We start from the raw sequence: 22,602 nt of genomic DNA, 5'->3' as shown, positions 1-22,602 counted from the left end.
CACCCAGGCGCTCCGAGGTGGATGTTTTTAAATAAAATTGACATATATATATTGGTGCTACTAGAATGGGCACGTGTCTAGTGACCATGGGAAAGGAGAAAAAATGATATTTTCAAGGTTTATTATCATGTATAAAAACTTATCCTTGTTATTTTGTTCAGTAAACATGTGTTGAGAGCACTTACTTTTTAACAGGATATGCCAAGTATTATGTATCTCTTAAAAAGTATATTTTGTTAAATATGATGGCTTAGGGAAACTGGCATCTAATCTTAAATTTCTGTGTCAGATATTTAGGATTATTGCTAGTAAAAGTGACTGTCAGATTGTTTTATCATAGAGGACATTTTCTGAGCACATTGCTCCTGTGTCATATTTCAAACCACCATGTTGCCTCAGTACGGAAGCCGCAAATGAAAAGAATAGACTAGTTACACTTTTTTTCAAATGTCTTGGATCTTCTGTGCCTGTATTTTAATGGACAGTTTGGGAGTTGATGTAGGCGTTTTGGGATGTATGATTCTACACACATGGATACACATATAATAACCGACATATATGTCAATGAAGACGGACAATATTGCTTGTTGAGAGATTAATAGAAGTGAAGACCCCTTTAGTCTTTGCCTTCTACTCATAAATATTGTTAGCATATGATAGGATCAGGTATAGAACTTTGGTTACAGAGGGAGGATAAACTCAGTTGAGCAGGGAATCTGGTCAAATACACATAAAAGATGGTTTATTTTAACCAGGTCATCAAAGCACTATTACTGACTTTTTGATGGGTTGTAGAGTTGGTTTTAAAATACTTTTTTTTTCTTTCTTTCTGTGATGGTATTTAATGTGATGGAAGCTACTGGTAATTGAATATGAGGCTGTGATAGGAAATTTATCTGGAAGCCAAATAGATTTTCATAATAGTTTAGGTCTGAAAGGAACCTTAGGAGTCATTCGCTCCAGGCATCCCATTTGACCTGTGTCACAGTAAATGATGAAGATAGTAGAAACTTGTGAATTTTGGCAGAGCCAGATTGAACTCAGGACTTTTGATCTCCAGTTCACTGTGTTTCCCTTATACCATATATTTTATGTTGGCCACAGTAGAGACAATATTTGCTTTTAAGTACTGTTACTTGACCTTAGCCTTACTGAATTTTATACCTGTTAATATGTACAAGACATTGTGGTTTCTTTCGGTAATCAAGATATGTGAGTTAGTGACCTACCTTTTCCAATGTCTTGCTAACATATATATGTATCTTTTTAACTCGTTTACATTTTTCTGCTTTAGTTGCTTTATCCGTAAAATTGAGTGACCTGCTTTGCTTTCTCTCACGAACTTGTGAAATAGTCTTCAAGTTTTGTTTGCTGGAGATAATGGTTTTAGTACATAGAATTATACAATAGCTTTGTAAGGAATCTTAAGTGTCATCTAGTTTAGCTTCTCATTTTGTAAAGAGGAAGCTGAGGCGAAGTGGGATGCGTCAGTTGCCTGAGATGTTACAACTTTTCAGTGTCACACTGCAGCTGGAAACCAGGCCTTTCTATCCAGGGTAGCAGCGTGTTAAGGTTGATCAAGTATGAGTGTTGGGAGACGGAAACCTGGACCGTGGTGGCTGTCCCACCAGCTGTGTGTGACTTCAGAAAGTTACCTTAGTCTCTCTGATTGATGTTTTGTTTTTCTACAAATTAATCTGCCTAAAGTTGATGCTATTTATAAGAAACCTTAAGTGCATTGTTGAATAATAATTTGCTTGTTGAAAAATTTAGTCTGTCTTCAGGGGAAATCATTCAGTTGGCACAATGTGCCTTTAAAAAAATCTTTTGTTAGAACTGATTTTTTTTTTTTTTCCTTTTGGTAAAGTCATTTTTGGGAGCTGCTAAACCTCAGAGACACTCTTCTTTAAAGGATCTTTACCAAGATGTCATTGGTAATCTATGGTGATGATTTTTGTTGGTGATTAAGTTAACTTTTTTATATTCTAATGTATTTTAAAAATAATATGTTCAGTGAGGATATATAATGAGGATTGAGGGATAATTTTATCTACTATTTGAATTGGTCTAGTTGGTTTAACTTAATTAAGCTTGTTTATACCAATATGGAAAATGAAATGGTTATTAGATCTCTAAAAGCTTTTTTAGTTCTGACATTCTCTAGAGGGTAACATCAGTTATAAAGATTTGGGGGATAAAATTTCTCTGAATATTTTTTGTTTTGTTTGATTTTTCATTTTGTTTTCTTATCCTTGCTAGTATATCAAGGACTTTTCTTGAAGGAAAATGTACTGGAGGGTGCGCAACAAGAGAAAGATTTATAGATGGGATAATAAATTGGAAAAATTTAATGATTTATAGATAGAGAACAGCCTCAGCCATGAAGTTTTTTCCTTTCTGCTTTTTTGGGATAAGAGATGGTAATAATAATGCTGGCAATAGCTGACACATACTTCTTACTATGTGCATGGCACTTTTCTTAGCAATTTATAATTTTTAGCTCTTAATCCCACCGCAGACCTCTGAGGCACTATTATTCCCGGTTTACACGTGAGAGAAGTGAGGCCCTGCGAAGTTAAGTAACTTGCTTGAGGTCCACACAACTTAGCAAGGGGTTGAGCTAGGATTTGTACCCACTAGATCTCGCTCTGGACCCTGTGTTGTATGGCCTAATTTGTTGAGTTACTGAATAAATATTTTGAGAATTGAAGTGGTAATACTACTTACAGTCCATTTTTGCTAGAGGGGTGAAAACTCCAGGCAGGAAACATTGATGCATGGGAGATGCCAGTTAATTCAGTAAATGTGTACTGAACACCTGCTTTGTACCAAACATATGGAAGTGAATAAGACAGGGTTCCTGCCCTCAAGGTGCACGTGCTCAAGGGGGAAATGTGACAGCAAACAAGTAAACAAATAGGGTAATTTCAAATTATTATCAGTAGTATGAAGAAAATTCCCTGGTGTAGTAGACTGTGGGGTTGGAGTTACACAAAGCTTAGTGTCCTAGAGATTTCATGGGGTTGGATACTGTCCCCCAAACATTTTTCCCTAATTAGCCTACATCTGCTGAATTTAAGGAGGAGAGTGTTAACAACAACAACAAAAAATGAACTTTTTGTGCAAATCTTCAGAGCTGTTGTTTATATTCTTTTGAACTTGTAATGTGGGAGTATGTCTATTGCTGACGGAACAGAGCCAGAGAGAAATCCTATTTTAAAAATAACAAAAAGCTAGGAAAATGAGGGCAGCCCCCAGCCACCGTGCATGCCAGGCTGTTCGGGCTGGTGGGGTGGGTCCTGGCTGCTGTCCTTAGTACATTATTGGCAGTTCTGTGTTTGAAAAGTTAGGGCTTCCGCGTGTCAGCGGATGTGTTGTATTCTACCATTTTTTGTAGATCTAGGGCCGGAGCCTCAGGTCTTACATTACTTGAAAGGAGTTCTGTCATTATAGTTTAGAGTAATAATGGTTTTTAATTGAGTACCTTCTATGTGCCAGACTTACTTACTTGTAATGAGGAGAAAGCTTAAAGGAGTCAAAGTTAGGCGGCCAAAGGATGTTAAACCCTGGCTTTAAACCCAGGTTGGTCTGACACCAGAGTTCATGTGATATTACTCTTTAACTAGATTGGCTTTCCTGGTTCACTTCACACTCAAGAATATGCAAGAGTTTGCAAGATTGAACTTCAGGGGAGTCTCCCTGATTTCCTCCTGTAGGACAGTAAACTGTCCAGCTTTTCCAGTTCCAGATTTCTGCAGTAATTCGATTTCAGGGAGCAAGTAGTAGAGGGGACAGTGTTTTTACAAGTATGTGTAGACAAAGGTAATACGTTCTGTCGGCCTGTTTTCTATTTAAATCATTGAAAACAATTAGAATTGGTTTAGGAAAGTTGTAGATTAACTTGTAAATACTTTTTTGCATTTCCTTGCTTTTTGTTGGATTTAGCATCTGTCCGTATTATTATGTTGTATTTAGCCCTTAATTTGGTACTTTATACTATTATGTCAGCCACATTTTGTAATCTTTAGTAAAAGAAAATAAGTAAACTAGAGATTTCTGACTGGCTAGCTGTTTAATTTCCACCGTTTTCTATTAAGTCATTGTGATGCTCTAGTTTTTGTGATCCCTAACCTCTGAAACTCTTCCATTATGAATTTCGAATTAATTTTATTTAGAAGTTGTTTTCATTTCTCTTTTTCGTACACTGTCCAATTTGGTAAACCCTGGCCACATTTGTTAGGTGCTTGAAATGTGCTAGTCTAAATTGACAAATGTAAATGCAGGAGACTTAGTATAAAAAAATCATGTGAAATATCCAGTTTTTTAATGTTGATTATATGTTGAAGATGTTGAAGTGATAATGTTTTGGATCTGTGAGGTTAAAAACACTATTAAAATTAATTTTACGTTTTACCATGTTTAGTGAGCTTCCTAGAAAATTCTTAATTATATATGTGACTTGCGTTTGTGGCTCACATTATATTTCTATTAAGCAGTGCCAGTATGTGCAATCAGTAACATCAAATGAATTCTACACCATAAGAACTTACCAAGAATTGACCAAACCTGTTATATCTAAATGTGCTTTGTTAGTGTTTTTTCTCTTCTGAAGACTAAACTGTCCTAATTATATGGTTATTATAATGAAAGTGTTTATTTAAATTCTTGGACCTGTATTGCTTGGGCTTAAGAAAAATCTGTTGCTTGGATAACAAAGTAGATATATAAGCCTCCTGTGATGTACCCCCCACCCTGGGGTACAGCTGTTTTGAGGAAGGTGTAATTTAGAGCTTTCATTAGGATAATAGGTAGAAGAAACAAGCTATTGAAAATAATTATTTTAATGTGATGCCAGTAATACTGGTCATAATTTCAGTGAGTCAGACTTTTTATGGGAAAGCATAAACCACACTGATTCTTTTTAAAGATATTTTCCTGTACTTTTATTAAGAAAAAATAATTTGAGGGTTGGGTGGGCAGCAGGGAAAAAATAATTTGAAACACAGTTGAAAAATGTTTCCTTTTTTTTGCGATTTTTTTTTTTTATATTGGTGAACTTTATTTTTTGTCTTTGGTGCAAGTTCATATTAAGAAACTGAGTAATTTTATTTTAACTTTTCTTATATTTTCTTAATTAAAAATAAAAATATTAAGCTTCACAGGAGTAAAGTCTGCTCATAGTAAGTATGAGCAGTTTACCTATCTACTATTGTATTTTTCTGAAGGATGTGTAGGATTAATTGGAGTCTGTAAATTGATCTGTAAATGATTTTGTGATTGTCAGTTTTTTAAAACATAAGATACCAGTATCAAGGTCACGTAGCTAAATGTGGTCAGAAGTTTTAAAACATCTGCTCTGTTAGTAGTATTTGATTCATTACGTGAGGTCCCTGTCTGCTCTGGGCATCTCTTAGCAGTAGGTGCTGCTTTGTTGGTGGACTGTCTCCAGCAGGAAATAGGATATGCTAAAGCAAAATAGCCTTATCACTTTGTAACTTACCTCCCGATTTTGTTTATTGGCAACACAGCCCAGGAGGAAGTGGATCAGTGATACGTTCTTTAAGTTGGGCTTTTTAAGGGGTTATTCAGGTAGGGCTTTACTTATATATAAAAGTCTTAACATATTTTAATATTAATTTTACAGATCCTTCCGCTGAGGAATTGAGAAAGCTAATGATGTTGCATGGAGGGCAATACCATGTGTATTATTCCAGATCTAAAACAACACACATTATTGCCACAAATCTTCCAAATGCCAAAATTAAAGAATTAAAGGGGGAAAAAGTAATTCGGCCAGAATGGATTGTGGAAAGGTAAGTTTAATTTTTAATTAATAAGTTTTAAAAATTGGAATACTTTTATTTATATTATAAACACTTAATCTCACTTACGTTGCCTCTTAAGGGTGAAAAATAACGTCCTAAACAACACTGTTGTACTGTTTAACCTCACATTGATAATTTAGGTAACCTGGTATGTTAGTGTTCTTGCAGCCTCAGCTACCAGGAGTTGGGATGACTCAGGTAAGCAGCCGGAAGCAGTGATGGGAAGGGGTTGCCTAAGCATGGTGTTCATTCAGCAAATGTTTGTACATCTCTGATGGGCTACATCCTTGGGAAATATCAATGAAGCAAACAAAGATCGTTCCCTACCTCTTGGAGCTTATGTTCTATTGAAGAAAACATAATAAAACAATATTCTTAGTATATGAGTAAATTATATCATATGTTAAAACTTAATGCATGCTAAGGGGAGAAAGATCAGGGTATTGTGGACCTGGTGTACTGGGAGAGGGGACAGAGAGGAAGAGCAGTTTGCAGTATTATTAATATCTGTTTTTTGGTTGTTACATTATGGTTCTTCTGTTGTTGGTTTGGAATTGACGTTGTAAATCAGCGGCCATTCATACTAACTCCCTAAATTTAAATATGTCATCTGAACCTTGGTGATGAGCCATAACTTAAGTGATTTGTTTTGAAATGATATATAATATATATGAGTAATTGATAGATTTTTTTAAAAGTGAAAATATTAAAATCTCATTTGTAAAAGAAGGCTTAATATTGATATGCTCTGATTAGGTGAGAACTAGGAATAATTTGTGCAAACTATCTAGCACAGTGCCTGACACATTGTTAGAAGCATAGTATATAAGAAGTTCCTTTGTTATTTTTATTCTATAAATGTTATCAAGTATTAGAAAGTTAATTCCAAAATGTCAAAAGTGCATTTTTAAAAAGTGCATTTGGCTTCTAGAAAACCAAATGTATCTTATAGATTAAGGGTTTTTTAAACCTTGGGGGATTAAGTTGACAGCCCATCTGTGGAACATATTATTGATTCCTTTAGCTGTTCTCTCATGACCTGTCCCTTCTTTACATAGGATCGTTGAACATGGCGTTTAGCTGTGTCTCCCCTTAAAAAAGGAGCTGTGCAGTTTTCAGTGTAAGAAGTTAGCATCATTCCAGAGTTGGGCTATGTGGTGTCATGTACAGACAATTCTGTCATCATGCTAGGGCTAGAATTTGGATCTGAGGATATTAGTCTGACTTTGGAGGGGGTGGGAGAGATCCATAGATAGTAGGAAAGTGCACTGAAAAGGGTACTTGCTAGGTAGAACTTGATTTGCTTAGAAAATAGTAGTTTTCATTATAGCTTTTTTTTAATACCTGCTCTTCCTTCTTGCCCTGAATACAGCTAGAGAGAGAATACAATCGAAAAAGCAATTTATGGCAGTTATAAGTTTTAAAGTTCACTTGAACAGATTTTATTTCAGTTTGAAGTCAGGCTTAATCATCTGTTTTTAAATAACTGATTATATGGCCAGTTTGCTTCATTTTATATATGAAAAGGCAGAGCTAAGAAGGCTAACTCACCCAAGAATGGCAGGATGCAGAGTCCAGATTTTTCTGGCTCCTAGTTGGGTCTGCTCTTTGCCATTTAATTAAGCTTACTATAGATGAATTGGCCCATGTGGAAATGGGTCAACCTGGGCATCTGTGTTAATATATAAAATAAATGCCCAATGTCTGCATGTCCTAGCGTGGAATCCTTTTGGGCAGTCACAATACTGTTTTCTTTCATACTCTAATCCCAGTCTTGTTCATCTCTTCTTGGTAGTGTTTTTATGAGATTTTATTATACTTAAAATTTTAAACATTATTTTAGTTATTTAATGGATGGCACATGACATCTTTTCTTTAATTGTTTTCCTGTTTTTAGTTTGAGCAGTTTAAAAAGCAGCTACCACTTCTAAGTGTGGGGGCATAACGTTGCTTTGATTAGAGTTCCCTAATGTCTGTGTTTGTGCCATTAAACCTGAATTAATGTGGGCGTGGTTATAGGACCACCACTTCTAAGACGCAGGGGAGTCCTTTAATGGAGAATCCTGTGTGTATTAGTTTTAGGTAGGAGATTATTTTACTGAAACCTTTGCCTGGCAGATCTTACACTTTTATATAGTGTATTGTAAATTAGGGATTTTCAAATTTTTGTCATCATCCTTTTCTTCAGACAATTTAATGTTGACATTTGAAGGATAGAATAGTTAATGAGAGGTGCTGTGATTCACCCCACTGCCTCATCAAGCATGACAGTGCCATGCAGCACAGTTTAAAAACACTGTCCTAAAATAAATAAATAAAAAATAAAAATAAAAACACTGTCCTAGTTATTAAAGGCTGATTTTGTTGTTGTTATTCTTCATTTTGTGTTGAGTCTTTTGTAGCAGGGGACCCCCCCCCCCTATGATTAGGTTCCCACGTGGGTCTCCTGGTAGCAAGAGATGGTGATTGTTGTAGTTCGTGCCAGCTCATGGGGTTCTCCTGGTGGGGGTGACTGCTTCCCAGCCAGATCTGCCCTTTTTAAGCTCCCAAACTATAATGTGTTAGCACATTTGTTAGGTATTTATGATACTCTGGAGAGCTGATACTTCATATGGGCTAAAATGTTTCTAATTAATTTACTATTAATATTAGAGTGCCTTCATCTCACGATTTTTTTCATTTCTCTTGTGTTTTTTATCTTGCCTCAATTTATTCTTCATAGAAAATGTGTATGACGCTAGTTTCTGGTATAGATTTGGCTTTTTTTTTTTTTAATTGGCGTCATTTACATTTTTCTCTCACAGTACTACGGAGTTCTTCTAAAATTATTTTTACTTGGCTAACTAGCCAAGAGACACATTTCAGACTACCCCCAATGACTTCTGGTAATATTGTATCAGAAAGTACACTCTTGGTTTTCAGGTGCTTAAGAATGAATAGTTTACTCTCCGTGTCTGTAAACATTCTGTCTGCTGTAGGAGAAAGGGCAAGAAGTTGTATACATGTTTTCATACCTGTTTTTTTCCTCTCCTGAGATCATAGTGTAGAAACTGGAAATCCTCATCCATTTTAGTTATTCTGGAAATACTTCATATGCGAAATGAGATTTGAGAAAGTCTTAATGCTTCTGTATGAATTGTTTGAGGGTGAATTGTGGTAAATATTAAAGTCATGATGATTAAAATATTTAAACTGTGCATGCAGTTTCGTCGTCCTGCTTTCCAGTTATTTTTTCCCCCTCATGTAAGGTTGTTGGCCGTTACCTTTTCAGAGCTCAGATGGTGTGTCTTTTCATGGGTAGAATGTCTTATTCTTAAGTGTTTAAGAAAGATTTTATATTGCATTAGAGCCACTAAAACAGAGGGAGAGGAAATAAACTAGGAAAACAGGTGGCTCACTGATGAAAAACTCCATCATTCAGACATTGATTTTTCATGAGGCTTATTTTCCCCAAGTATTAGACTCTTAAATTAGTGTTACTTTTTTGTTTCAGCATCAAAGCTGGACGACTGCTGTCCTGCATTCCCTATCAGCTGTACAGCAAGCAGTCCAACATGCAGAAAGGTCTCAACTTTAATCCTGCGTGCAAAGCTGAGGAACCTGTGCCAGGTCCAAGCAGTGTAGCCAAGCAGCTCAACAACAGGGTGTAAGTTTGTCTCCATTGAGGAAACCATTGCTAAAGCAGTAGTTACAGGCCCTGCTTTGCTGAAGATAGAAACAGACACAAAACCTGGCCCTTCATCTATATTAAATATGTTAAAATTCGTGTGTGCGTGTCTTACCTAAAAATTATTTTTATTGTGAAAGTTTCATAAAATGTAAATTAGAAAGCTTTTCTAGTCATTTTAGATTCCCATGTTAAACTAATGGATCTTAAATTATTAGAAGTAAAATTTCCCATGGATTTTCCTGAAAGTAATTATTTCCATATAAATAATTTGCTGTAGAATGTTGCTTTCTCAAAAACGGAACGAACTGTGCCAGGTATACTTTTGTTGTATGCTATATACGTAATGAAAATGTTTACGTTTCTAGGTAGTTTTTGAAAAATTCCAAATTCCTAGCAGGTTTACATATATAAATATTTTTATATCAGTAAAAATTTAGTTGGTGACTCTCGATGTTACAGTTAGAGGTAACTCTAGACTTGAGTCCATGTGGCAGGTTTTAAAAAATATACTGATTAAGCTTTAATTGCAATGATCTTGGGTAAAGTGGTTTCATGATTAATTGGTGTGTTGCCTGCCTTCTCCTTATTTACTAAATTGCTTGCTTTGGGAGTTAGATGTATTTTTTTTAAAGGCCGGGAGTCTAATTAACCTGGGGGGGATCCGATGTCACTACCTTCCATAGTTTTTGTTGTTGTCATTTGTTTTTTAGCTTGAGTTCAATTCTAAGCATATTCACGTGGTTTTCACATTACCTGACACTTTTGATTTTTTTAGTACCATCAATGTGCATAACAAATAATATCAGAAAATCTTTCTGAATGCACAACTTTAGCTCTTTTTCTTACCCAAATTCATAAAAATAGAAAATATGTGGTTTTTTTGAAATTCTTTGTGCCAATTTAGCAAGAATTTACCCTATTAGATTGTACTTTTTAATACATGTACACTTTTGCCTAATTAATGTATATTACCAGTGATATATTTCCACTACAGCTACTTCATGAATATCCATTGTCTAGGCTGAAAAACTACAGTACATAAAGCATGTATATTAGCTTTGTGTTTATTGCCAATATATACATTTCTGTTGCATATGTTGCTAGTATATGTGGAAAGAATCTCAACTGTTTGTGACACAGAAAACTAGATGTCAGGCTTTTCTGATTTACTTCACTTTTGTTGCTGTCTGTGATCTTTATTTTTTGGTATATTCAATACATTTTTTAAATTCCTTTGAAATTCTTTTATGTGACTTCTTGTTCCCTTGCTTTCTCTTTATCTCAAGGGCCAGACATGTAACAAATTAGGTTTTCTTTCCTTCCTCTTTTAATCATTTCCTGTTGGTCGTCTTTTTCTCTTTCACTGGCGTGATCATCCGTGAGGATTGGACCTAAATCAGAGTTGGCTATCATATTCCATGAGATGGTTCAGCCAGACAGAGCCAACCCAGAAATGGGTGGTAGTGTTTTGCATCTGACTCATGTGTGACTTCTCTGTGTATTCAGACTGTTATTACTAATATATCATGTTGGTATTAGGATGAAGGACTTTAGATTAAACCTGGTAATACTGTGGTAACCTCACCTGTGCCTGGGTACCATGTATCAGGCAATCTCTGGAGCCTGAACTATAATTGGATTAATGGTGTGGGTGTTTCTAAATGGAATGAATTACTGTTCTGTAATTCAGGTTTTTGTATTTGTTACTTAGATAATTTTTATGAATGCAAATAAATTTTGTCTTTATTATAGAGCATTACCAGGCAAACATCTAGAGGAGTCACAGTGTGCATTTAGCGGAACATTTGTCATGGGTCCTACCTTTATAATCTTGTCATCAAGAAACTTGGTTCAGATTGCCTGGGACCACCCTGGCATCTGAATATGCTTTTCTTTTTTTTTTAAGATTTTATTTATTTATTTGGCAGAGAGGGAGCACAAGTAGGCAGAGTGGTAGACAGAGGGAGAGGGAGAAGCAGGCTCCCCGATGAACAGAGTCCAACATGGGGCTCCATCCCAGGGCGCTGGGATCCTGACCTAAGCCGAAGGCAGGTGCTCAACCGACTGAGCCACTCAGGTGCCCCATGAATATGCTTTTCTTAGAAATGAAATGCCATTTCCTCTGTTAATAAGTGAGTGTCCTCATTTTCTAGGTATATTTTTTCCTGAATTACCCATATACATTAACCTGGTTCTTTTTATCTACTCATGTAACAGGTGGCCCCATTAATGGATTAGTACGTATAGTCTGTCAGTCTTCCTGAGTGAAACTAACTGGCCCTAGGATTGTAGCAGTATTGGGTTTAACGTGTTGAACATTACATAAAACTTAAACTAGGAATAATCATTCAAATAAAGTTTCTTACCCATTTTTGTGGGAGCTTTTTATATTGAGTCCCATGATTTATTGACTTCCTGGTAAATGGCAGACACTATGCTTCAAACTGGATATTTAGAGATTACAGGTTCCATTTAATTTTTAGTGGGACAAATAATTGAAAATAGTTTTTATTTCTCTTCAATCTGAGATTCCATTGTATTTCTTCTTTGGGAGTGCTTCAAGTTTGAAAAAAAAAAAAACCCTACAAGACTGTTTATGTTCTAGAATTTTCCTAGTTACCTTGCTACTTTGATTTAGCTAAGAATTATCTTTTGTTGGGAGAGAAAGAATATAAAATGTATGGCTTACTTTTTCAGAGAAATACGTATATCTCTCTAAGACCATGTTTACATTAAAAATTGTTTTAGCCTGAAAGTCACACATTAATTGAAATTAAATCTTCTTTCCTGCTATAGAAATCACATAATTAAGAAGGTTGAGACAGAAAATGAAGTCAAAGTCAATGGAGTGAATAGTTGGAATGAAGAAGATGCAAATAATTTTAGTTTTACCGAGCTGGAGCAGATCTTTCCAGGAAGGAAACAAAACGGAATTCCGCATCACAGAGACAGCGCTGCCATTTTTAACGGACACACTCCTAGCTCTAATGGTGCCTTAAAGACGCAGGATTGCTTGGTGCCCTTGGGCCACAGTGTTGCCAGCAGGCTTTCTCCAGACTTTGCCCAGGAGGAGGAGCAGGCTGAGAAGAGCAGCACTGACTTCAGAGACTGCGTTGTGCAGCAGTCGCCACAAAGCACTAGAAACACAGATGCCATGCGGAATCCACACAGAACTAACTCCTTCTCCTTGTCACCTTTGCACAGTAACACTAAAATAAACGGTGCTCACCACTCCGCTGTTCAGGGGCCTTCAAGCACAAAAAGCACTTCTTCAGTACCTACTCTTAGCAAGGCAGCACCTTCAGTGCCATCCAAACCCTCAGATTGCAATTTTATTTCAGACTTCTATTCCCGCTCAAGACTGCATCACATATCAATGTGGAAGTGTGAATTGACTGAATTTGTCAATACCCTACAGAGACAAAGTAGTGGTATCTTTCCAGGAAGGGAAAAGTTAAAAAAAATGAAAACAGGCAGGTCTGCACTTGTTGTAACTGACACAGGTAGATACTTACTAAAATTGTTTTCTTAAGAAACAATCATGCTTGACCATTTTGTTCTTCAGCTGTCATTGGTATTCTGATCAATACTAAGCTCTCATAATAGAAGAGTACAGAGAAAAAACAAGCGTGGTAAAAATGTTCAGATTTGGGGAACCTGGGGAGCATGTACAGGGATTCTTTATTTCAAAATAAAACTTAGTTAAAACCTGAAAAAAAAAATGCTATGCTTGTTACAGCAAGCATAGCAGATTATAGAAAGCTTTCTTATTTATTAAAGTATTTTTTTATAAATTTAGATTTAAATGCGGCTAACAATATTTTTAGATAATCTAAACAGTAACAAAGTTGAGATTCTGAGCATTCTTTCCTCATGTAGGCCTTGTCAGTTGTTGGAAGTTTTGAACTGTGTAAAATATTATGTGTGTTATATTCAGTGCATAAACTCCTGTAAGAATAAATTGGCTTGGCAAGAGTAACTGTTAATTCCAGAAGCTGACATCTTAATGATTTTTAAATTATTAAATAACTGACATAATAGCTATTGTAATTATAGTGGTAAACTTGTAGTGAGAGTAAGTATTTTCACATAAAAGTAGATGGGTTAATTGTATTTTGTTTTTTAATACTTTTCTTGTCTTCAAAAGCAAACAAAACCAACAATTACCCGCTATATTTCTGTGCAGTCATTATCGATTAGTATCTGCTTTGAGGTTTGTGATGCTTTTTACGGAATGTATGGTTTTGTTTCGTTTTTTGGAGAGAGATCTCAAATTATCTAATACTACCCTTCAACTTAATAGCTGTGGAAACTGAGGTACAGAGGGAAGCTCATGGTTCTGTCCTAGAAAGTGCTAGATCTTCTCCATGTGGGTTTTTTTCTGTTATGTTTTGTTGTGTTTGATGTATTCCTAAATGCTTTCTGTTACTTAGGAAACATTTCAGAATAATGTAATAGCTATTAGATTATCCATACATCATCCTTGGCCTTAAATGGTAAAGGTCGTTTAATTTTGAAAGCTTCAAAGAACTATTACAAATTAGTTTCATGAATGGGAATAAAATGCTGAATTTCTATATTGTATGAAAGCATTCAGTAGGTATATGGTATATGCATTCTGTACTACTTGAATGTTTAAAGCAGTTATTTTGGGTTGTTTGCATTATGTTTCTATAATACTTCTATACAGCAGAATTATGATTGTTAAGATTTATAAATCATTTCTTGAGATAATATAGAGGGTAGCAAGGAAGTGCATGGCTTTGAAGTTCAATAATTTACCCTGAATCCGAATCCTGGCTCTGCTACTCTGACCCTGCAGGACCATGGGCCAGTTAGTTCACCTCTCTGGGTCTCAGTTTCCTCTTCAGGGTGGAGCGGTAGGCAGTCCATGATGCTCACCTCATGGGCTTCTGAGCTTAGGGAAGATAACATGAACAAAGGCTCGGTGCCTGGCATGTAGTGAGAACTTGGTAAATGCTTTCACAGTCACAATTTGGTAAATGGAGTAGTCTGAACCTTTGGGGAGTAAAAATGTAAGTTTTGGGAAACCTGTCATGAAGACCTACCTTCAGTACTGGTATTCTTTATCAGCAGAAAACTCCTTTATGAGATTAGTAGAACTTTTTATAAGCTCAGGGTTCTTATTTCCAAGACTTGTGTAACTTGGACAAGGACCAGGGAAAAGGGCTAAGGATGAAACTGATAAAGAGGAAAGCTCTTGTTGTGGCTGGATTGGTTAAAATAGCCCTGATAAATCAAAATATGTAGCTTAGGGTAATTAGAAGGCAGAGTCCTTAGGAGAGGATACTCAGCTTTGTCTTCTTGAAAGTGGCATATATGCTTCAGAGCTGATTTTTGATAGTGTTTAATGGTCTAAGGAGGAAAGTTCATATACATTTATATATATACAGATTTATATGTAGATTTTTGTTTTATAGACTTTTCTAAATATATCTAGGGCAATAGTACAATGGCTTGAGGGCTCAAGTCACACTGCCTGCGGTTGATTACCAGCTCAGCCTCTTCTTACTGGCTGCATAACATAATTATTAACATAATATTAATCTGTAAAATGGGCATAAGATTACTTACATTGTTGTGAGAATTTAAATACACATTAACCTCTTACAGCAGTGCTTGACACCTACCCAACAATAACAGTAGCAATTTTTACTGGTTTTTTTTTTTTTTTTCAGGGAATGTTTGTAGACTGCATGGAATCCTGATCATTTAAAGTTACTTAGCTCCATGTAACTAAATATATGAAAACACCTTTATACATTTTAATAAAATCTTTGGCACACAGAAATAACCTTAAGATAAGCATTTAGATATAAAGACTTAATTAGGATATAGATTAGGAAAACATGGTATCTTCATAATTGATTTCAAATTCTGCTTGGAAACTAAATGTGTGTCTTTGGATTACTTTTAGAGCCAAAGAAATTGAAATTGGACGTGTCTTGAGGTGGTTAGAAATGGTCTGTAATAGAGTCTGTATTTTTTTTTTTGAGACTTCGTTCTACTTATAGGCACTTAAAAATACAGTTTCTAAAATTAAATAGACCTGATTTTTTTAAATATTAAAAAGTAGTTTGGGGTTTGAATGTTCTCTTTTTCCTTCTAGGAAATATGTCAGTATTGAGTTCACCCAGGCATCAGAGCTGTATAATGCATGTTGATATGGACTGCTTCTTTGTATCAGTGGGTATACGAAATAGACCAGATCTCAAAGGTCTGTATTTTTGTTTATATTTTAAGAAAATTGATAATATTGTTATATGTTCTAAAGGATCTAAAAATCTTCTTTGAGAAATATTTATTCTAATTTTCCTTGGCAAAATAAATTCCTGCTTCCATGTTTTCTGGACTCCATTATCAAGAAAGATAAAGGGAAGTTAGAAATGCTTTTTTCTCCCTAAAGAGGTCAGGTCTTTAGGGAAGAATACTCCTCTTCACCTGAAGGATCTGTCATCTAAGACTAATAGAGACTGGTATTGGGCATTTTCTATATTTTTATATATTTACTCTTACTTTGTTGTTAAATGGAAATTTTGTGGTAGCGTATGTCTGCAACTTGGGTCACTGTGCTTTCTCTCTCTTGAATAAATAACTCGATTAACTGTCCTGATGCTACTGCACATTCCAGCCTTTTGGTTAGAGAATAATTTTGCGTTATTGAATATTGCTAAGATACGCTGTCATCTTTGTTTTAATGGACTTTCAGGTATTTGTGAGCTAGCAGTACTTTTAAAAAGTTATTCTGGGTTTTTCAGTAGTTCTCTCTGTGCTTGAGAGACGTTAACTATTAGCATTTTCTTCTGAGAGTCTGTTTTTCCTTTAAGGAGAGCACAGGAGCTGCTGGGTTAGTACTGGGGCTTTGTTTCTGTCACCAGTAGCTACTGCTTCAGCTTTGAAAGGAGTTTGGAATGTTAAAGCATTTGGGTTTAGCCTGACGAGTCACTCTGATACATAATTTTTTTTTAAAAGATTTTATTTATTTATGTGACAGACAGCCAGCGAGAGAGGGAACACAAGCAGGGGGAGTGGGAGAGGAAGAAGCAGGCTCATAGCGGAGGAGCCTGATGTGGGGCTCGATCCCAGAACGCCGGGATCACGCCCTGAGCCAAAGGCAGCCGCCTAATGACTGAGCTACCCAGGCGCCCCCATAATTTTTTTTTTTAATTCTCACAACGAGTGCATTCAGTAACATATACGTGAATTATCCCTGCTATTACTTCAAAAGTTAACAGTTCTCTTGTAATTTAATGCACACACAAAGAAATGGTACATGAGAGATTTTATAACTGAACCCAAAACCGAGAAACTATATTTCACATTTGATTATGTAGTAGGTCAGATTGTGGTTCCTCTGCATATACATTTGTTTCTCTTGCTGAAAAATTGGAAGATTAGTTTGGATGTTGCCTTACTTTTCTGATACGAGAAATATAAAACAGCTAGATACAGTTGGTTTTTCTTTCCTCTCCGACCCCTCTAATTCGAATCTAGGATCAGACTTGACTTGCAAGAAACCAAACAAAAACAATGGGAAGCAAAGTGATAGCATTGCTTTTAAGTTGAATAAATGTATCAAAGTTGTCATAAGTAGTTTTCTTTTAGGGGGGTGTTGGGAAACTTAGATGATCTTTGCATGGCAATTGATAGTTTTCAAAGATGTGAGCTCCTTTATGGACTAATGCCTCAAGAAAGCTAAAGAAAAAAATGTCGTGTTTTTTAAATCTTGTGGAGAATTTTCCTTTACATGTTGTCAGTGTCATTAACATTCCTGTACCTAGATTTAAAAATAATTTTTTTCTTTTCCTCACAGGAAAGCCAGTGGCTGTTACAAGTAACAGAGGCACAGGAAGGGCACCTTTACGTCCTGGTGCTAACCCCCAGCTGGAGTGGCAGTATTACCAGAATAAAGTCCTGAAAGGCAGAGCAGGTACAAACGAGCTCTCTTTGAAGTCCCAGTGCTCCTGTTGAAGACGTCTGGATTTTGCTGCTGGTATTCTTGTTACAGAAATGAAAGAGTTGAAATAATTAGCTTTTTCATTCAGGGTTTTAAAGGTGTCAGTGACATCTTAAAGCAAAATCTGTATGCAGTACAAATGACTGATTCATAGTCCTGCTTTGTTGAGTGGATGATATTTTCCTGGGACAGAGAGTGAAGAATGTTTTTTAAGGTGTGATTAGTTCGCTTTGCATACATTTAGATGGAGGATGAAAATAAAATCCTGGATATAACTTCGTGGGAGCCTCTAGACCAGAGAGTTAATTAGTCGTTGTTTGGTCACTGATGACAGTAAAGATACTAAAGTTCATGTTGCTAAAGATTTGTATGAGGCAGTGGAGTAAGAAACAGTAGGACTTTATTTATTGGAATAAGAAGATGAATACCAGAACTCATTTCCCATGTCTTTGCTAAACCTGCTTCAACATTTTCTTGCCTCGCTGGCCTTTGAATTTTTGTTATTAATAAATAAAAATCATAGCTTAGACTATTCACAATATTAAGATTTTTATATCTCTTTTTCCCCCTGAGTAAATTCCCTGAGAAATAGTTTCTTAGAAATTAAATTCTTTGTCATTGATCAGTTTCCTCATGGATGTCTGCAAAGCCAAAATTTTTTTTAAATTAGTTTTCTGGAGAAATACCAATCAGAAAGTAGTCAGAAATTAGGTACGCAATGGAATGGAAGGCAAGCAGTTAAATTTCATCCTGATTTTTCTGGTTCCTAGTTTTTATTATGAAAAGTTGGGATTATTTTTAAAACGATCTCATTGAAGTTAAGGCAAAAGGAAAGCCACTGGACATTTCTGAGGACCTTTTTTGGGATTACAGTCTTTTTGTTGGCTGTGATTATCTGTTTCCATGGTATGAGTACAAAACAGTGATGATAGATACGTCTTGGTGCTTCATGTGTATCTGTATTTTCCAGATTTCCTAAAGCTTTTTTTGGTTTTTAAATCTTTTAAGAGATTTTTGAGAGTCTAGCATTTTGTGTGTCATGAGTAGGTCTTGGGTAGCCAGTATTGAGCTCGTTAACATTTAGTTGTGTTATGGTATGTGACAATATGGGTAGTTTCTGAAGTATTGGTTGTATGGTTTTGTGGTAGGTTGGTTTTTCTTTCTGTATTTTCTATGTGGCATTAAAAGATGAAATCTTAGGTTCTAGAAAACAAATAAGTAGCTTAAGGAAATGCATAATACTTGTTACCTATTGGGCACTCAGTAAAAACCTCACTGAAAGAACATTGAAAGAAGGAAAAATACCTTGGACATACAGCATTCGGTAATGTCGGTCAGTTACCCAGCGCTCAGTTCCTCCAGGTGCGTGGAACCTTGCGTTTGTCTCGCACGTCTGTAGTTCAGCAGTCTCCGTCCAGAAGTTGGGCCTTGGCAAGCACACATTCCTTAGGAGTAGCAGAGAACGAGTTCTCTTTCGTCTTTCCTTCCTTCACAAGTGATCTGACCATACGCAGTTTATTAACAGAATACAGGCATTGGTGACTTTTAATTATCTTCATCTAGCCACTGGATTTTCATAACATTGTAATGACCTTTTATAATTCACATCCCCTCCACCTCTAAATGTGGGTGGTGAGTTAGAAGGTAAATATTAGGAGAAATATTGAAAATTCACTTGCCATTGAAAACTGTCAAAAATAGATGTTTCTGTCACTGGAAAAGGTGAATATGATACTTTGCATTTTATATTCTTTCTTTTAACTTAATATCATTCACTTTTATTTCCTAAGCCTTTGACCCATTAGGAGCTTACCAAAAATATTTATAACATAAAATGGACGGATTGTCCTTTATTATAAAGTTTGGTTGCTGCTAGCCTTGTACTTAGAACTTGTTTTTTCAATGCCTTTGTTCTTCTTTCCTTGTTATTCCCTGCTCTTTCTTTCTCTGGGTCCTTATCAGTCATGACACCAAATTTTAAAATATCGAGGATCAATTTAGGAACTAGAACTTTTGGCTTCTGCACACTAGCTTTAAAAAAAATTTCAGTTCTGATGTTTTGGCTTGTATGTCTAAGCAAAGTATTAGAACAGATAGCATCTTCAGGCCTTTATAGGTAGAAACTCTAGTTTCTTATTCGTCATATTCAAAAACTCTTTGTCTAAACGGACCAGTGTAAGCAGGGGCTCTCCATCCATGACTTCCTTTGGAAGCTGCTTCCTGAGCCATACTCAGCAGTGACGCTTCTCATTGATGGCCTCATTATTTGGAATCCATTTATACTCAAGATTTTGTGGTTGGGGCCTTTACCTCTTCCTGGATTCCAGGATGCAGATGTTTTCTTATCCCTTCGACAACTTCAGTGTTCGCTCTAAAGAACAACAGTTTTTAAAATCGTGTTAGTTATAGATTTATTCTCAGCGATTTCTTTTTCACAGACTTGGGTCCTGGCTTCTGATTTCTCCAACCGTTCCTCCACATTCTCCATGTGCCCGTCTAGTTTGTCAAGTTTTGATGAGCAGTTCTCTACTTTGCCCTCCAGTGAGGACAGTGTGTCCCTGAATTTCCCTGAGTCTCCCTTGAAGCAACTCACTGCGCTCGTGGAGGGATCCACGCACTCTGCTGCACTGTGGAAAAGGTCAGCCAGCCCAGTGAAGAGAAACACGAGGTGGTGCCTCTCAGGCAGGGCATTGGGAGCCCAGGGACCGCAGACACTGATCTCACCTCAAGCATGGTTTTTCTGTAATTTTCAAGACAAGTATCATAGATTATTTGACTAGACCTTCACATGTTAAGTCCCCTAGCTCCCGAGCTTTGAAGGCATAAGGTCATGGTTATACCTGTGAAAGGCAGCTGGTTTGTGGCTCTTCAAGCTTCAACTCTCTTTGGTGTTGTTTGGTTTAGTAGCAACCTCTCTTGAACTGTGATACTGACAATCCTGAAATTCTTGCAGATTTTCAGCTTAGAATAATGGACTATGAAAGCGGATATTTAGCCTTCTAAGATGCTTCAGAAAAATGGGGAAGTCTGCATTCTGTTTTTAATTTTTCATGGTATAGCATATGTTTATCATAATATATCAGGAATCATGGCTCAAATTATATACTCTGCTGTTTTAATTTTTGGGATTTGAGCCCATTAAGATACCCGTCCTTTACAGGTTGATTTGCATTTATGCTTGGCTGTGTGGGTGCCGGAATCCAAAAATGCATATATGGGTTGCATAGCTGGGTAAAAGGTGTTGACAATTTCTGGAGTCAAACCAGGAAGAGTTGTTTCAGCCCATAAAGCTAGACACTTTGCCATGTGTTTCTGGCGGTGCTCTAACTTGGCTGATGTCTCATGCAACGTTATGTCTCTGAAATAAGCAGAAAAGAAATACTGGGTTTGCTAGTTACATATTGTTAGAATGTACTCAAAATAGGTTTGTCTAGAATTAATTGAAATGGTATATCTTGGCCTCTTTTACTAACTAATGGCATTTTTGTTCATAGTATTAGAACGATGGCTGAGATTGTGTTTTAAGATGTTTTTAAAGCATATTCTTGGAACGTAGTAATATCCCAAGAGACCAAGAACTGAAGTTGTGTTTTAATCTTTCTCAATTGCTAGTGAAGCTAAAGGTGGTAAAGGAAGTAAAGTGGCATGCAGTCAGTGCTCTCTAGATATGTGCTTTTATAATCTTGAGTGAAGCTGTGAATTTGGCTTGGATTTTAAATTCTAGCGAGCGGTACTATTTAGGCTAGAGTTGTTTTCTGTAAAGCAGTTAGTATTCTGATCACACTTGAATGTTTTTTATTCACCGTGCGTTGTTAAACCATTAAGTAGAATTTACTGGAAGGGGGGCAGTGTTGTGAAGCTTTTTTACCTGATGTGTGTTCAAAAGAAAAATCTTAAATTTAGGATGAAACCTCTTTCTGGTATGTGACCTACTGAATTGTTTGATCGAATGACTTGTAGGAAATTGGTGTTTGTTGAGCGTGGTATTAAGTAGATTACAGTTTTGCAGGTAGTTTATTTAGGAAACAGCAGAGAACATTCAGAGAAATGTATATTTTCCATTAACTGTTTCCCATTACAGGGAGCTGTATAATCCTTTCAAGAATATAGGAGGGGATTCATCTTCCTGATAACCTTTCATCCTTTTTCATCTCAAGAGACTGTTAAAGGGATAGTTTATATTTACCTTTTGATATATTTTGTAAAAAAAAAAAAAGAGAGAGAGAAAGAAAGAAAAAGAAAAGAAAAAAACCCCAAACCTTTACCAAAACAGAACACTTTGCATTTATTATATGTTTTTGTCTGGCCGCTGGTGAAGTATATAATGAAAGCAAACCATTTTAGAGCTGTAGGTTTTCTTTTATTAAGAAGACCAGTACCAATGGATATAACTGTATTTGGAATTTATTAAACATTTGTATATGAAAGGAATGGAAAATATATTTCTTGAATGAAAGTTAAGGAGAGTGAGTTTTTGATGTATAATCATTAAATTTTATTATTTTTAAAGCAGAGATACCAGATGCATCACTGTGGGAGAACCAGGACTCTGCACAAGCAAACGGGATTGACTCTGTTTTGTCAAAGGCTGAAATTGCCTCTTGTAGTTATGAAGCCAGGTATGTGGAAATTAAGTGTGTTGTAATCCTTAAAAATAATTTGCTTAATCATTTTTACAGACTCTTGAAGCGGATTCAGATGTGCCAGTCAGACCTGTGTTACACACATGTTATGGGAAGAAATATTTCAGGGCTTAATCCCTTCAATTCTTTTTTCCTTTCACAAATGCTAGATAACTTTAAATAAATACTTTAGTTTCCTGATGAATCAGTAGGTCCGGTCTGACAGTAGCAACCAGAAGAAGTTGGACTTTGTCTTTTATTTTTTTTTTTAAGATTTTATTTTTTTATCTGAGAGAGAGAACACAAGCAAGGGGAAGGGCAAAGGGGAGGGAGAAGCAGACTCCCTACTGAGCAAGGGAGCCTGGTGTGGGGCTTGATCACAGAACTTCAGGATCATGACCTGAGCTGAAGGCAGGCACTTAACCGATTGAGCCACACATGCGCCCCATGGACATTGTCATTTTTTTAAAACCATTGTCTTTTGAAGCATAGAATTAAAGAGTTAGA

General features: G+C 36.1%; 1 protein-coding gene across 4 annotated transcripts in view; it reads left to right on the top strand.

Annotated features, from left to right (window-relative positions):
* Nucleotides 1-22,602, top strand: part of REV1 (REV1 DNA directed polymerase) — a 91,911-nt gene that overhangs the window by 41,859 nt on the left and 27,450 nt on the right. For 3 of the 4 annotated variants that reach the window (XM_040623569.1, XM_040623570.1, XM_040623572.1), the window contains 6 exons: nt 5,645-5,813; nt 9,319-9,471; nt 12,292-12,998; nt 15,626-15,733; nt 17,330-17,446; nt 21,984-22,092. In XM_040623569.1, the coding sequence (XP_040479503.1) occupies nt 5,645-5,813; nt 9,319-9,471; nt 12,292-12,998; nt 15,626-15,733; nt 17,330-17,446; nt 21,984-22,092 (1,363 nt within the window). The remainder of the gene's footprint in view (nt 1-5,644; nt 5,814-9,318; nt 9,472-12,291; nt 12,999-15,625; nt 15,734-17,329; nt 17,447-21,983; nt 22,093-22,602) is intronic. The other variant, XM_040623571.1, reaches the window with a different exon arrangement.

Source organism: Ursus maritimus, unplaced genomic scaffold (assembly GCF_017311325.1).
Source record: "Ursus maritimus isolate PB19 unplaced genomic scaffold, ASM1731132v1 scaffold_6, whole genome shotgun sequence".
In the NCBI taxonomy this organism is placed as follows: Eukaryota; Metazoa; Chordata; class Mammalia; order Carnivora; family Ursidae; genus Ursus; species Ursus maritimus.
Note: the sequence above shows the minus strand (reverse complement) of the source record. Positions and strands in the feature narration are given on the sequence as shown.